Consider the following 13712-nt stretch of genomic DNA (forward strand, 5'->3'; position numbering starts at 1 on the left):
TGATAGCTAACTACTGTCCTCTTTTACTATTCTAAAACACTAATTCTGAATAGTGTAGTTATTTTTTGATGATCTTAGTATTGCTCTGAGATCAACTGATACTTTGTCTTTCAATGTCTTATGCAGTGTCTTAATGTTCTTCACATCTTCTTGTCAATTAAGATTGTCATTCTCTTTCTGTATCAGTCTAATCACTTCATATCATAAATCTAAGTTCACTTCACTGCACTTTGTATCATAATATATCTTCAGTATCTATCCTTCAATCTTGTGTCAATGAACTCTTTCCTCTTTAAATATGTCTGTGGATTCTGTCAGTCTCCACTGTGCTCTATGATTATGATACACATGATATGCTTCTGTGCAACTGTGGTCAGTGCAGTATGTCTAGACTATTTCTCTATGTTTTTTGTAATTTGAGTTCAGTCTGAGGTCTTCTTTTAGCTGTTCTGATATGAAAATTGATTTGTAGAAGATTCTTCTGAGATGATCTTCTCTCTGTCATGATATTTGCAGATAATATTTTTCTTTCATTTTTTTCTCTTTGTGAATTCTGCAGTTGTTACTTCAGCATAGTATTCATGATACTTTTAAGTATTCTAAGTTGTCAATTTTTGATTTAGCTTTCTGTAGCTCTTCATAATTGACATTTTCAAACTGCTGTATTCTGAATTGAAGAAGTTCAAGTTATTGTGAGAGTATCATAATGATTTCTTGTTGATCAGCATCATCAATACTTTCAACATATTCTGAAATGAGGTCTTCAACATCATTGTCACTGTCAGTGAGTGGTTTATTGTCATTACTATTATACACTGATATGATAGTGTAAAGATGTCTCTTCTCTTGTTTTCTTTTTCTTGAAAAATATTCTGAGCCCTCCTTGCTCTTCATATGTATAACACAGTCATCTTTGAGGCAAAATGACCAATGTAATCTTTCATGTTCTAGGTATTGTAGATCTGCCATATTCTGTGAATCAGATATTTTCTCATCATCCTCTTCTTCTCTGCATGTCATGCAATCTTCTGCTTTGCAAGAATAGAATGTTTCATGATAAGAGTGATTCAAATCAGTCTGCTGCCATTCAATATCATCTCTTTGTGCTTATTGATGATATTCATACTCACATCTGTACATTTCAAATTTCTTATGTTGTGGATGAGTTGGTTCTGAAATAACTTTGTCCATTTGCTCAGTGTGATATTCACACTCTGAATGTTTTAGTCTGAATGTGAGCAATTTGTTTTCTTCTCATAACTTTTGAACCTATTTCTCACAAAATTCTCATGTGAATTGTTTATAATTTTCTCAGAACTGAAGTGTTCTTCTTTTGCCTCTCTTCAATAATACTGCCTCACTTCAGAACTGAGTTGATAATATTGAAATCTGATTCTGATGATTCTTATTGTTCAGATTTCTTCATTTTTCTCTGTTGAATTTTCTGTCTGTTCAGAGGTCTCTAGCTGCTGTTTGATGATCTGCAGATATTCCGTTGCTTGATGCCCTCTCTGTGTGACTCTTAGCTTTCTGTTATTGTTGCATTGAAGGCATTGCCTTGTCATATGCTCTGGTTTCTCATATAGAAAGTATAATCTTTCTCTCTGACATTGCTGTTCTTTTTTTTCTTTGAAGCATTTTGTCTTCACAGTTGCATTGAGCTTCATAGATCATGGTCTGTAAGAGTCACTCTGTTTCTTTTAATATCTGATGTTGTAGAAGTATTACTCTTTCTTTTCCCAGCAACATTTGTACATATGATTGTCAATCTGTACTGTAAGTTCTATTATGTCTTGTAAAGTGTCTGATCTATTCTTCTCTCTTGCATTTTTATCTTTTACTTTCTACTTCAGTTCTCAATAGAATTAAGAAGTCAATGCTTTAGTATCTCAGTTCAAATAAGAGCTTATTTATTGAAATTTTAATATATAATATGCTACTGATTCTGTTTGTCTTATCTGATAGATTCTTTAGAGTTGTCATACCTTTCTCATCTATTGCTTCAAATGTCATCTTGAGTAGCTTAACAAAGTTGCCATATCTCTTGAAGACTCATTCAATGTTTTCATCTCAATCTTCTTTCTTTTCATGGAATCATTCCCTGACTTTTGGTTCAAACTAGTCAAAAACTGCTTCAGATAGGTAGGTTGAAGCTGTCAAGACTTTGTCCACTTCACTCATGACTTTAGATATATTGGCAGTGAGGTAGACATCCATCTGTGTCAAAAAGACTTGTAGTATTCCTCATTCTTATGAGAATGATACTGATGAGTTCATCTTCATTTCTTTGATGACTATAGCAAATTCCAACATCTTGATTTTCTTAGTCAAGGTTTCATTCATTTTTACTAGTTCTTGCATATCTCCCTTCAGTCCGTCCACCACTGATCCAGCTCGCGATGCCATTGTTAGATTTCTGTTAGAGGTTCAGAGGTATCTTATCTTGATTTGTCTATTGTGATAAAGATATGTTCATTGTCTGCAAGATCTATATAATTATCTATATAGACAATGTTCACCTATACAGTCTGAATATATCAGATATTGAATAGACAAAAGCCCAGATCACTGCTAATTATGAGATCAAGAATGTGGGCAATTCAAATCAGTATTTGAATATGAAGATTGATCAGAATGCTGAATCATTATCACTGTACCAGCCACTGTTCATAAAGAACCTGCTTGAGAAATTCTCAATGAATGACTGCCACCCAACATCCTCCTCTATGGAGAAGAATATTGATTTCATGAGTGATAACAAAGAACTGATTGCTTATATAGCAGAATTTACATTACATTTCTACCAATCAGAGATTAACTTTCTACAATATCTCACTTTCAACACACACTCTGATATAAGCTTTGTCACTGGCTTTCTAGGAAGATTCAGCTCCCATCTTATCTTGAAGAATTGAGTGACATTTAAATGAATTCTTAGATATCTACAAGACACTCTTGACATAGATGTGTTCTATCAAAAAGATGTGGATATAGAATCTATGATGTTCACTGATGCTGATTGAGCAGACTGTGATTCAGATTCCCACTTCATCACTGAATATGTCATTTATATAGCAGAGAGTCCTACTGCTTGGTGAAGCAGCAAGCAGACAGGCATTTTGAAATCATCTACCAAGGCTGAATATATTGTATACTCAGAGGCTGCCTATGAGCTTGTCTGTCTTCAGGAATTGCTGGAGGATGCTGGCTTTGTGCTGTTCTGACTCAATAATCTCAATGATAATGACAGTCTGATCAAATCACCAGCCAATAAGCTAGCATATATGATTTGGATAGATAATAAATCAGTGATTGAACTGATCAAAAGTGAGGCTATTCCACGCTGATCTAAGCATATAGAGGTCTGCTTCCATACTCTTCAGGATCTCATCTGCAAGAACAAGATTTTGATTGATTACATTCTGTCCGCTGAGAACACAGCAGACAGGCTGACCAAGCCACTTGGAGCAACTAGATACACCCTATGACAGCAGATATTAGAAGACACAGTAAGTGGGCAGAAATGATTATATGGAGGAAATGACTGGTTTTTCAATGATATGGGTTTTCCAGTCAAATTATGTACTGATACCTAGCTACAGGCTATTTTTTGCATGTAATCTTGCGTACAGTTACATCGGTGAGTGGGGGTGTCAGGCCTATCCGCCTTCTTATGTAATCCGCACTGTATAACGTAACCAATCACTCAACTGGCCACCTCCCCACTGTACATTAAGCAAATCTTTAAATTCTGCCACCACTATATTAAATTATTCATTAAAAAATTATATACAATTAAATTCTAGCTCTGCAAGCATCCAGAGACTCTATGTCCAGTATTCCCACACTTGCTGCAGTGTGCCAGTGCTCACTTTTTAGTGGATTGATTTGAATTCTCCATCTCTCTATTCATCATCTGCTGAGCAGTCTGAGCAGTCTGAGCTCTAGTTAATTCTTCTTCTCCGGTAAGAATTTCTTTCTGATCTATATAAACACAGTCTTGTCCTCACTTGCATTTCTGCTTCTCATTTGCAGCTCATAAAGCCTTGTTCTCTTGAGTTAAAAGAGCACTTTCATGCATAGCTAGTTGGCACCTCTGAACTAGTTGATCTAGAGCTTGGTTGGTAGAACTAGGCAGGCTTTGTGTACAATGCTTGATAAACTGCTTGAGTTTGTTGAATTGACATTCTAATTGAACAGCATTTTAGAAAGTCTTTGAGATTCAGAAGGTCTGAAATTCATGAGATGTGTCTGAGAGACTTAATGTATGTAGTTGATAATACAGATGTTTAAGAACCTTCTCTGCATTGAATGACACTAAGTCTGTGGCTCTGAATTCATTCTTAATAGTCATATTCTTCAATGTCTTCTTTCTAGCAACAGAATATAATTCTAGGAATTCCTTCTTATTCACATGATTAATGTCAAGCCTCATATCAGATTCAATTTGCTTGCAATATGCCTTCTTCAGAGAAGTAAAGCAGCTCATATCTAGTGACTGCAGTAGATGAGAAGAATGAGGTGGCATATAAAGAGCTATAATAGCATTCTCTCTGCAGAATTGATCAAATTCAGCAGTGGCATGACTTCCATGCTCATTCAGAATCAAGAGTCTATATCTTCCAACTGTATAAGTCTGAATATGCTTGTTAAACATCTCTTTCAGTCATATTAGATCAAGCTGATCAGTGGTCCAGCCATTCTCACTAACTTCAATTACTCAATCTGCTGGCAGGTTTGTATACCATGAAGTCTGATGTAGCTTGCCCTTGAGAATAATCATTAAAGACACACTCTGTTCTTTTGCATTGACTGACTCAATCACAGTCATTTATTCTCTATTTCCTGGCTGTATAAGATGCCTTTCCAGCTCTTTCTGACCTAGTGACCACTAAGATTGTTGAAATAACCTTCATAAAAAAGCCAACTTCATCAAAATTATATGTATTCTCAGATAGAATTTCATACTTCTTCATAGCATTATCTACTATTCTAAACCACCTCTTTATAATCTCTGGATCTTCACATAGAGCTTGCTGGTGATCATATCTGTGTGTGAGCCTGGTCTTCAGCTCAGAATGGCATTTAATAAATCTCCACACTCAGTATTCTCCAATGCTAGGGGATATGCTAGATTCACAGACTCTAAGTAGCTCAATGACCATATATCATACACTTGCAATTCAGGGGGGTAGGCCTCTCTCATCCATGGAGATTATCCATTGAACTAGAGCTTCTTCTTCTGTAGATGTCAATTTCTGGCATTGAGACTGGGATTTCACGCGTGGAATGCCTCCATGTAGTTGATTGGATAGGGTGGCATGAGAGACACCATAGGCCTTAGCAGCAGCTCAAATGCTAGAAATTTGCTTGATTTCATAGACTCTAATGACCAAAAGAAGTTTTCCTTCCTGATTAGAGGCTTGAATTTTCATTGTGGTTGAGAAATTGAGCTTTGATTGTTGATGATGGGTTGAAATTGGAAAGGTGGCCAGTTGAGTGATCTGGCCAGTTGAGTGATTAATTACATTATAACTTCCGCGTAGCTAGCGATCGCTTCATAATCAATCAAGCAATCTATCCTTCACATAGTTATTATTATAGTATAGTTATTAATATTATAAATTAAAAATAATTTATTTTAATCTAAATTATATTTGTTAGGCTCAGCGCCCGACTGAGCCCGACGTCGGATTAAGCTCGGCGCCCGATTAGGCCTAACCCCTATCACGTGACCACATGACCATGCGGGTTGTTATAATCTGGGCAGGCTTCAAGCACCTTCTTTTCATCCCATCAAGCTTCATATTCTGTTATATAGCAGTTAGCAATACAGAAGTTTCCTTCTTATGCAGCTTACATTTACACTCTAACAATATTTAATGATTCAGATTAATCTACTTTAATTTTAATTATATTTAATTGTTTAGATTAATCTGCTTTAATTTATAATTATCTATTTATATTTAACTGTTTATTCATTTCATATTTAATTCTCAATTTAATATTCTCATTACATCTGTTTAGTTAGATAAATGAATTGAAGTTTTTATCTTCATATCATCTTGTCTCTAGTTGATATTATAGCAAAGTTGCTAATAATATAAGATAAAATTAATATGTTCTAATCTCAATTATATTCAATGTTTAAAATTAATTTATTTCAGTTTTTAATCATCTATATATATTCAGTTGCTTATTTATTTTATATTTTAATTCTTAATTTAGTATTCTTATCATAGTTATAAAATTAAATAAATAAATTGAAGCTTTTATTTTATTATTATCATATTTCTATTTGAGTCATAACAGTTAAACTATAATAATTATAATAAATTATTTTAGTAAATTATTTTTTTCTTTTATAAAATTTATTATTATTATTATTATTATTATTATTATTATTATTATTATTATTATTATTATTATTATTTTAAATATATATAGTTAAAAACTAATAAATAATTATATATAAAATAATTTTATTAATGAAAATTTTTTTTAAAAAATTATAGTTTATAAATATTAAATATAAATAATAAGAATATAATAAAATATATAAAATATAAATAAATAAAAAAAAATTAAAACTTTCAAGTCTTAATTATAAAAGTACTCACTACAGTATAATATATATAATATTGTTGAACATACTGTTTATATATATATTTAATTTTTATATAAATTAATTTATAATATAATTAATTGTTTTTTCTTGATGACTTGAAGGCATTCTTGTTGTACAGCAAAGTAAGAAAGCGATTTACTTGCCTTTGTAATTCATGACTTTATGAGCTTTATTTATGTCATATTCTCATATTTCACACATTATATCTGGTCTGTTTTCATGCTGAGCGAGATCAGTCATTGCTCTCATATATAAATAAACTAGTTAAAGTTTCTCACTTCCCTAAATATCTCACTCACAGCCTTACAGCCACATCAGCCTCTAAATAACTGTTACCTATTCAGCAACTTCTCAACCCCTCAACTCCAACAACTTAATGATTACTTGTAGACATTATTGAATGATTTCAATCCATATCCAACTGCAACTTCTCCTGGGCTGTATTTGAATGAGCGGACTCAGCCTCAACATATCCAGTCGGACAAGCAGCACCATAGAGGAAAATCCAGCTGAAAATCAAATACTAATATCATAACACGAACAACGACAACGATAATAATAATAATAATAATAATAACAGGAAAAGCTCCGCAAAGCCCCTTCCAAAAACTGTTTTGTTCCCTCTATCCTTCAAATCATGTAGCTATCCCGCAATCATGGTGCTCTCCCTGGCCCTCTCAAGTTTTTCTTCTCGAACCTCCCCTACCCAGAGCAAAAGTACACCATCTCCGTCAAATGATTCTCCTTCATCGAAATTCTCATCCTCCTCGTCTTCATGTTCGTCCTTCCCTCAGGCTCAACCTTCGTCACCAACGCCTAAAGAAACACCAGCATCCGCTTCCGCAGGCCCTGCCTCCTCCATCGTTGAAACACTACATGTTAACCCGTTCAGCCTAGCGACCCGAACAAAATCACCTAGCGACCCAGCTACCAGCGAAAATATTGGAGAAAAACAGGAGCGTGATCGCCGAGAGCTCAACGAAGCGCTGGCTACGCTTTCGCAGCTGTTTCCCGACGTGAAGATAGAGGTTTTTCGGGAGTTGCTGGTTAGATTTGATGGCAACAGCAGGTTGCACGTGTGTGTGGAGCAGCTGCTGAGACATAGGGCTGAGTGGGTGAAAGGGAGGTGGAATGTGCCGGAACAGGATGCTAAAGCTGGTCCTGGTGCTGGAACAGAGGAAACAGGTCGAGGCGCTATTGCAGTTAACGGAAATGGGGATGCTCTGGGGAGAAGGACAAGATGGATCCCACACGAAGAGCTTTTTCAGGGCGAAGAGTACAAAGCTGCGGTTAAGGCGACGCTTTCTCAGGAATTCCGCGCGTTGAGCAGAAGTACCATCGACGCTGTGCTGGCGGAGGTTAACTTCTCATACACACGATCCCGCCCAACGTTACAAGAACTGTCCCGCAAAAGCTGGCGGGTGACATTTGGTAGCATCTTTCCGTTCAAGAGGAAGAGGGATAAAGATGAGCATCCGCTCCTGATTTGGCAAAGGTTGCCGGATGGGGAACTTGTCCCCGGGTTGAAAGAAACGGGATGTTTGGAACTAGATAGGGAATTGTACAATACATTTTTGGCTCCAAAGCTGGCTCAAAGAAAACAGGACCAGGAGGATAAGAGCCAACAGCTGGCGGAAGAGCTTAACCAAGCTGAGGCAAAGGCTGCGGAAGCTCTGTATGAATGCGCTTGCTGCCTTTCAGACGTTACTTTCGAGCAGATAGCAACCTGCCCTGTCAACTTTCACATTATCTGTTTCAACTGCATCCAGCGAACCACTCATGAGGCCCTTTTCGGCCAGGGGTGGGGGAGATCCATTTTCCATGAAAAATCAACATTACGCTGTCTGGCGCCGGTGTCAGAGGGTACGTGTGAGGGCGCCCTGGACCCGATGATTGTGAAAAGAGCGATTTTAGCCGAAAAAGCTGGGGCAGAAACCTATCAGAAATTTGAAGATCGCCTTGCTTCGGAATCCCTTTTGAAATCTCAACTGAAATTGATACGTTGCCCGCTGTGTTCGTATGCGGAGGTTGATCCCGTTTACCATCCGACGGGGAAAGGGTTTAGCTGGCGTTTCCGACGTGGGAATCTCTTCCCGACAATTATTACGATAATATTTCTGCTCGACTTGATACCCATTCTTATTCTTCCGGTTTTATATTATCTCGTATTTTCCCCGTCAATTATTTCCACGATCTTATCTACTTCACTACGAAACATCTGCCTCAAAACCCGCGCACAGCGATTTACCTGTTCAAACCCATCCTGCCGCTCCGATAGCTGTATTAACTGCCGCAAGCCATGGCAGGATCCCCACCAGTGTCATGAGCCTCTCCTCCATTCTCTGCGAACAACTGTCGAAGCTGCCCGCACGGCCGCAATTAAACGCACCTGCCCACGTTGTGGTCTCTCTTTTGTCAAGTCATCCGGCTGCAACAAACTCACCTGTGTGTGCGGGTACGCGATGTGCTATATATGCCGCAAAGCTCTTGGCCCTCCCCTTCGAATCGCCGGCGCCAACCATATTCCGCCTGCCCGCCAACAACCAGCAAGAGCTCGACATAGGTGGCTTGCCCGCGACCAGGATAACAACAATATAGAGAACGCCCCCCTTGGCGACCATGGACTAGACGGCAATTTAGGGAACGTGACAGATGACAACGAAAACGATTACTCAGACGATGACGTCAATATCGCCAACAACGCTGTACCGGCCGAAGACGAAGAACCGGAAGGCTACAAACATTTCTGCGAACATTTTCGCCTCAACCCAGGCTCCCGCTGTACCGAATGTAACAAATGCGACCTCTACCTTACCGAAGATGAAGAAGCCGTCGCACGGCGTGCGGGCGAACGGGCAGAGCGCCAGTGGCGCCTACGGCAAGGTCTACTCAATTCCTCTTCCCCGACTTCAGCTGCCCCGGGCACTTTGCCGAGTGATGCCCTGGCAAAACTGTATGGTTACTCCGGCCGCAGCGGTAGTGGGCCTGGTAGTACGCTGTATTATTCTGGGTATCCTGGGTATACAGGCGGTGCTTCTGGCTCGCGGGATGGGAATTGGAATTTGCAGCTTGATGAGGTGGATTGGAGGACGCGATTGAGGTTTTGGATGTGGGATATTTGGCGGGATGGGCGGTGGAAGGGGGAAGGGCAATTGTTGGTTGATCGGGTGATGGAGATGGTTCTGGTTGTGGACTTGTAGGAAGTGGTCCTTTTTTTTTGGACTTTTTGTTCTAATGATGTCTTATATACTACGCTACACCAATGTCCATCTCTCATGGGGTACGGGATTGTGTCTTTTAATTCTTTATATTCTGGAGTCAAAGGGTAGGGAGTATTGAGTTGGCTTGATTTGACAATGGAGGAGATGGGATTAGGTATGGGAACTGGGCATAATTGACTTTAAATGCTTTTAGTTCTCCCTCTGCTGTATTTGAAATAACATGCTCATTTCACTGTTTCTATATACTTACCGCCCCCATGTCTCTTTCAGTTCGATAATTTATATATCTACCAAACGACTCTCTATATTATCACGTGATATTGAACTGTACGTAAAGGCAACATCAAAACACTACAATAAAACGCTTCTCACCCAGCCTCAATAACTAACGGTCGATTGTTCCCGAAAATCAGTCATTGGGTAACGGACAACATCTTGTTACTTTGGACTAATTGATAATAAGCTTCTCGCTAATCTGAATACGATTTTCATAAGACCGTAACAACGGAAAGCTTTCCACGTCCTAGCTTCGACATAACCTTGATCATTCTGCGAGGGAGGCACAGGGGAATGCTCTAGAGCTTCGTTGCTCAACCCGGGGCGTGTCTGAATTTCTGACAGCGATGATGGCCAGCCGTTCTGGCGGTGGAGGAGGAACTGGAAGCACTAGCACAGGAAGTCCATTTGTCATCGAGCACGACGATGAATCAGTAGTAGATAATGACCTTTTAGAAGAGGATGAATGTATGGTTTTCTTTTTTTCTTTTTTTCTTTTTTTTTTTTTTGATGGTACCTTTAATCATTCGTCTCTGCTGGAGCTGAGATGATCCCTTCTCGCAATTCTCAATTTCATACTCCATTACAACGCAAATGCAATCAATATATACTCGCACATTTCGAATACTAACACCTCCCCCCCCCGCACTGACAGCCATCGAAGCGGACGACCCCCTCCACAACGATCACACCACCACAACCGACCGCGCCCCTCTAACCGGCAACATCGGCTCAAACTCGTCCTCCTCCGCCCGCCCCAACATTACCAGTTCATACCTCACCTCCTCCATCCCGGGCGAAGACAGGCGCGCTCCGCAAAATACCATTGACGAGACCGTCTGGGCAACGCTATCACGCGACCTGCTAGCCGTCTGGGAGAAGATGCGACAAGTGCTGTGGCCCAAGTATCTGCTTGGTGGCATGTTAACGCGCGGGGGAGGGATAGGAGCGGCGGAGCGCGGGGAGGCGACGGGCTTTGGCAATGGGCGTGGTGGCGGGATTAGGGGGTTGGTGGGACGGTGGCCGGATGCGGATGTTGTACTACAGGCGGGTATGAGTGAGGGGTTAAGGGATTGGGATCTTTGGTATGTGGTGTTGACCGGTGATGGGGTTATTGGTTATTTTGTTTTATGGGATGCGTGTTGGCTAATTTGTAGTGTCGTTCAGGGGTCCATTGATTTTCTGTCTGCTGCTCAGTATGTTTCTGTCCATGCGGGCGCAGGGTGACCAGGCGAGTCTGGTCTTTTCGGGCGTCTTTTGCATAGTGTGGATTGGTGAGGCGGTGGTGACAATGCAAATTAAGTTGCTGGGAGGGAACATGTAAGTCCCTATCCGCTTCCCCCCATTTTTTCATTGCCTTAGCTTTTCCATAAAACATCACTCCATAGTTTGTGCTGACACATTCAAAATTAGCTCCTTCTTTCAATCCGTCTGCATAATCGGCTACACACTTTTCCCCCTCGTCATTGCCTCCATCCTCAGCGCCTTTGGTTTACCTGTCATAGCTCGCATCCCGGTCTACCTCGTCTTGATATCCTGGTCACTGGCTGCGGGAGTAAGTATCCTGGGGGGCTCTGGGGTGGTAAAGAATCGCGTGTTAATCGCCGTCTATCCGCTGTTCGTATTTTATATTGGGATAGGGTGCTTGTGTTTTATCAGTTAAGGTGGGTGGAACTTTGAAGTTGGCTTTGAGGACCTACGAAGATGGACCGGATGAAGGTGAGATGGTATGTAGTGACGTGAGGTGAGGGAGATACTATGTGCCATTCGAGGGGATTCGAGGGAAATTGGGGATTGCTCTGTGTTCTATCTACCTATTTTACGGTATTAGTTTGCTGGTTCATCATTACCTTTCCCCCCATAACAATGTGAGCAGTGATGGCTTCATTTTGCTAGTTCATCTATCCCATGGTTTATCCCTATTCCTTTGAGCTTATACATTGCGTCTTTAACTGCTCCTATGCCATTGTTCCTTTGGCTAGTCGTTAGTTGTCTTTCCTGTGAGATGCTTTTTTATGAACGGTACTATATACATTGAGAGGCTATTTACTATCTTCATCTCTACACCAATAACTTGACATTTCCTTCCTTCACCGAGGTTTTGAGATCTCCAGTACAGAATCTTTGAAGTGATGTCTAAGTTGGAGTTCAATCAGTTGAATACCAGCCTTTTAACTTTTTTATATATTTTTATTTATTTATTTATTTACTTATTTATTTATTTAATAATTTTTTTTTGTCGTTGCCTGTCCCATGATCCTGTTCAGAAGCTCAACAAATGGATGAAGTTCTTCTCTATGCTCCACTCGAATGAATGAATGTAGACAATGAACATGGCCATTTGGATCTTGACTATGGGTGAATCCTCCCAACAGAAAATACATAGTTGACCCAACATACACAATGACTAGATATATGAAACCACTGAATGCCCCCATAACAAAGAACTTGAATGGTTGATGGAAGAGGAAGAAGAGGAAAACGGGGTACCTTGTAATTCAACAACTCCCTTATCTTCTCTCAACCTTTTCCTCATGTTATATACGGAATACGGTACCTCCAAGCTTACCCCTGACAGTTGCAGTTTGAGTAGATTTGCCTCCCAGAGTCTTATTCTCCTGGTCCAACAGGATAGCAGTAAAGCAATAGCTTCTTTCGGTATTTCTAGAGAACTGATCATTTCTGGAACCAAAACAATCGTTGGGATGCTCGAAAATCCACCGATTCATCGTAGGCGGTAATTGAGCCCTTGACAGAGATCTTCTCCCCCTTCTCTCAGCAGAGCATATTCGCCATTAACTTAGCCTCCGTGTACTCAGCACTGGTTCGCCATACAATAGTTTAATACAGCCAATTGCCTGTCCATCATCAGATTTTTAAATAACCCGTCTGTCAGACTCCTCCACGCTTGTCAACTCCAGGGATATCTTAGATTCCTTCTGTCCATTCGTGCCTGCGCCCCCCCTTTGTCTATAAACACTTCCTTCCATCTGGCACTTTAGTCGATGGCGAATTTATTATAATCCTATGATAGGATAGTTAGCGGCACAGTTTTTTTTCCCAACAATTTTGCAGCCCCGCCCGCGATTCACCGTAGGCTTTGATAGGTCAACCAGGGAGATTGTCCGTTCCGTTGACGTGTTGGATTACCAGATACACTCCGTTCATCCATTGGGCTCTTTGTTTCAAGCGTTTCGACTCCGGTGTCTTGATTGAGTGTCTGATCAGTGGGTCAAGTTCAGTAATCAGTGGATTTCAAATTTCCAACCTGCTGCTGGCTTGGCTTGGCTTATGTGTTTAGTTGAGTAAATCGCTGGTTAACTAACTCCGTTAAATAAACTAGTTAGCCGAACTAGTTAGTGGTTAGAACTTCGCTGGGAACAAACAACAACCACTGCCAGAACAACCAGCAAAGGGATTCTCCAGAAACAATCGCTCTGCTCTGCCTCATATATTCGCCCAAGCTGTTTTCAAGTGGAAGATCTATACATACAAGAAATCCAGACACTACGCTGTTGGGAATATCAACCACTTGGAAGAACCCCCACGTACCGAATAAACACCGCGAAAACTGTGCCACCGCCCAA

The 13712-nt window shown here is 40.1% G+C and overlaps 2 protein-coding genes across 2 annotated transcripts; both read left to right on the forward strand.

The window, feature by feature from the left end:
• Window positions 1-7284: 7284 nt before the first annotated feature.
• PADG_01189 (uncharacterized protein) lies at window positions 7285-9828 on the forward strand (the record flags this gene model as incomplete). Its single annotated transcript, XM_010759047.1, has 1 exon — window positions 7285-9828. The coding sequence occupies one exon, from the start codon at window positions 7285-7287 to the stop codon at window positions 9826-9828; it is 2544 nt and encodes an 847-aa protein (XP_010757349.1).
• A 647-nt stretch (window positions 9829-10475) lies between these two features.
• Window positions 10476-12866, forward strand: PADG_01190 (uncharacterized protein; the record flags this gene model as incomplete). The annotated part of the gene is made up of 5 exons (XM_010758513.1): window positions 10476-10593; window positions 10781-11210; window positions 11293-11445; window positions 11539-11680; window positions 12537-12866. The coding sequence occupies 5 exons, from the start codon at window positions 10476-10478 to the stop codon at window positions 12864-12866; spliced, it is 1173 nt and encodes a 390-aa protein (XP_010756815.1).
• Between the last annotated feature and the right edge of the window lie 846 nt (window positions 12867-13712).

The sequence above is a fragment of the Paracoccidioides brasiliensis genome, assembly GCF_000150735.1.
Source record: "Paracoccidioides brasiliensis Pb18 unplaced genomic scaffold supercont2.2, whole genome shotgun sequence".
NCBI classification, from domain to species: Eukaryota; Fungi; Ascomycota; class Eurotiomycetes; order Onygenales; family Ajellomycetaceae; genus Paracoccidioides; species Paracoccidioides brasiliensis.